The sequence below is a fragment of the Notothenia coriiceps genome, unplaced genomic scaffold, assembly GCF_000735185.1.
Source record: "Notothenia coriiceps isolate Sejong01 unplaced genomic scaffold, NC01 NC01_scaffold00016171, whole genome shotgun sequence".
Classification (NCBI taxonomy): Eukaryota; Metazoa; Chordata; class Actinopteri; order Perciformes; family Nototheniidae; genus Notothenia; species Notothenia coriiceps.
Genome location: NW_011348872.1, coordinates 2,451 through 4,612, shown reverse-complemented (window position 1 = coordinate 4,612; position 2,162 = coordinate 2,451). Strand labels below are relative to the sequence as shown.

General features: G+C 40.0%; 1 protein-coding gene across 1 annotated transcript in view; it reads right to left on the bottom strand.

Annotated features, from left to right (window-relative positions):
- Positions 1–1,132, bottom strand: part of LOC104949418 (ELKS/Rab6-interacting/CAST family member 1-like) — a gene marked incomplete at its 3' end in the record, with an annotated part of 15,712 nt that extends 14,580 nt beyond the window's left edge. The window contains exons 1-2 of the mRNA XM_010775776.1: positions 1,105–1,132; positions 760–921 (exon numbers count right to left, since the gene is read on the bottom strand). Of these exons, the coding sequence (XP_010774078.1) occupies positions 760–899 (140 nt within the window). The remainder of the gene's footprint in view (positions 1–759; positions 922–1,104) is intronic.
- Between the last annotated feature and the right edge of the window lie 1,030 nt (positions 1,133–2,162).

The following is a 2,162-nucleotide window of genomic DNA, read 5'->3' as shown; positions in this document are numbered from 1 at the left end:
CTGGATCCTTATGGAGATAACGGCTGCTCAAGGTTGGTCAGCTGTGTCACAGGGCGAAGGAGGACATGCAGGGCAAGTTATTCCCCAACACCGCCCTTTAGCCTATCATGTAGAATGCTTTGAAGTGCCGTGATAGCAATGGGGCTCTGTGGCAATGTCAGTCTGTCAGTCCAAACCAAAATACCAACTATAGAAGGGATTGCCATGAAACTTTGAACAAACATTGAAAATGCCCAGAATAATAAATCATACTGACTTTGATGATCCTTTAACCTTTTCTCTCCCACCACTATGAGGTTTTCAGTGAAATGTCTCAATTTAGAACACATATATGTTTCCCTAAGGATGAACTGAAATACATTTCTCTGGCTTTTTCTCTAGCACCATCATCAAAATGATAATGTGTCCACTTAGGTAGGATTAAGTACCTGAATAACTGATGATATTCGGATCCTGTTGGCAATTCTTTTGAAAAAACAATGTGGTGGTACAGCCTTACACAACTGCTAATAAAGCCTTAAACACAGCCTCTTTCTTCTAACTGCCTTTAAATGTTTTCAAATCTGAATAAAATGATGGAAAATGGGGAGATAGACAGCTTTAGGGACTGGGGAATATGTAGGCAGACAGATAGAAATACATGTTTCCCCAGTGGTGTGTTTGTGTCTTTGGAAACATGATAAATTACATAAATGTCCGGCGCTCGATGTTTACGTTCAGCTGTTTTACATGTTAACATAAATAAAGTGTGTGTCTTACTTCATCTCCAGGACCTCCTCCAGGTGCTTCCGCCGCTCGGCCCGCAGCGACGTCAGGTGACCTTCCTTCTCAGCCAGTGAGAGTTGAGTTGATGACAGCTTGGCCTTCATCACGTCCAGTTCCTGCTTCACCTTCTCCATGGCAACCAGCAGGTCATCCACCTGACACACACACACACACACACACACACACACACACACACACACACACACACACACACACACACACACACACACACACACACACACACACACACACACACACACACACACACACACACACGTAATGTAAGATATTTTAACGTGTTAATATATTGATGTTTTCCTTCAGCTTCCTATATGTGTGTGTTTCTGTGTGTGTGGGTATTTGACAGCTTCTGTTCTTTTGAAATTATTTAATAATTGTTCTGTTTTTACATGGAAAGCTCTATTTTAGAACATCAAATGATTTTTTTCACCATGTTTTCTTTTATTTTCTCTTCTATAATTTATAATTCATCTCTGTCTTTGTCGAGGTGTGTTTCAGTTTGTAAGTTTAATGTTTGTTGTCACTGTAATTCGCACACGTCATACATTCTCCCTTGGGTATTTCCTTCTCTCTTTTTTCTAGTTGTGTACTCCCTATTTCTCTTTTACTCAAAAAAAAAAGAGAAGCAAGGAGTGTGGGACAGAAAAACGTTTTTTTTAGAGAAAGAACAAGAGAGAAAGATAATCAGAAAGGTACATATATTTCCTCAGAAAACACATGGCATCAGCAAAAAAAAAGGAAGATGAGCTAAATCTGAAAGCAGTTCCTGTTCAGAGATAAAATAAGACTTGACAGGTAAAATACTCAGTTTACTGGGTACAGGAGGTCTGCTTTAACATCAGCATGAATGAATGAATGCATACCACAAGCTGTACAACACTTACAAGTTCCCATGCTGCTGTTACTTCAATAAAAGTGTGATATATTGGAATAAAAAGAAAACTGAATGGTGAAGACATGAATGAAGGATGAAATGTATAGTCAAATAGTGGTGACTGAGTAAGGTTTGTAATGATTATTTGTTACCTTTGACCACCTAAAGCCGGCTGTGGTGAACTCATGCATTGGAATGTGAGAGAGCTGCATACAAAAAGAGCAAAGACAGAGAAATATGGGGTAGGAGAGAGGAAACAGAGAAAGGAAATGGGATGGTTAAATGGGGGGGGGACACAGAAATACATTTAATAGAGGGAGAAGGAGAATGGGTACAGAAAAGGGGAAATAGCAGAGTGGACATAGGAAGGAAAAGGGGATGATGAGAGTAGGAGAGAGGTGTTATAGGGCATACATAGAAGTGGTAAGGAGGTGGAAAAGGAGCGGGAGATAAGACAGAAACAACAAACATGCAGAGAGGAAAAGCAGAGAAGAAACGAGAA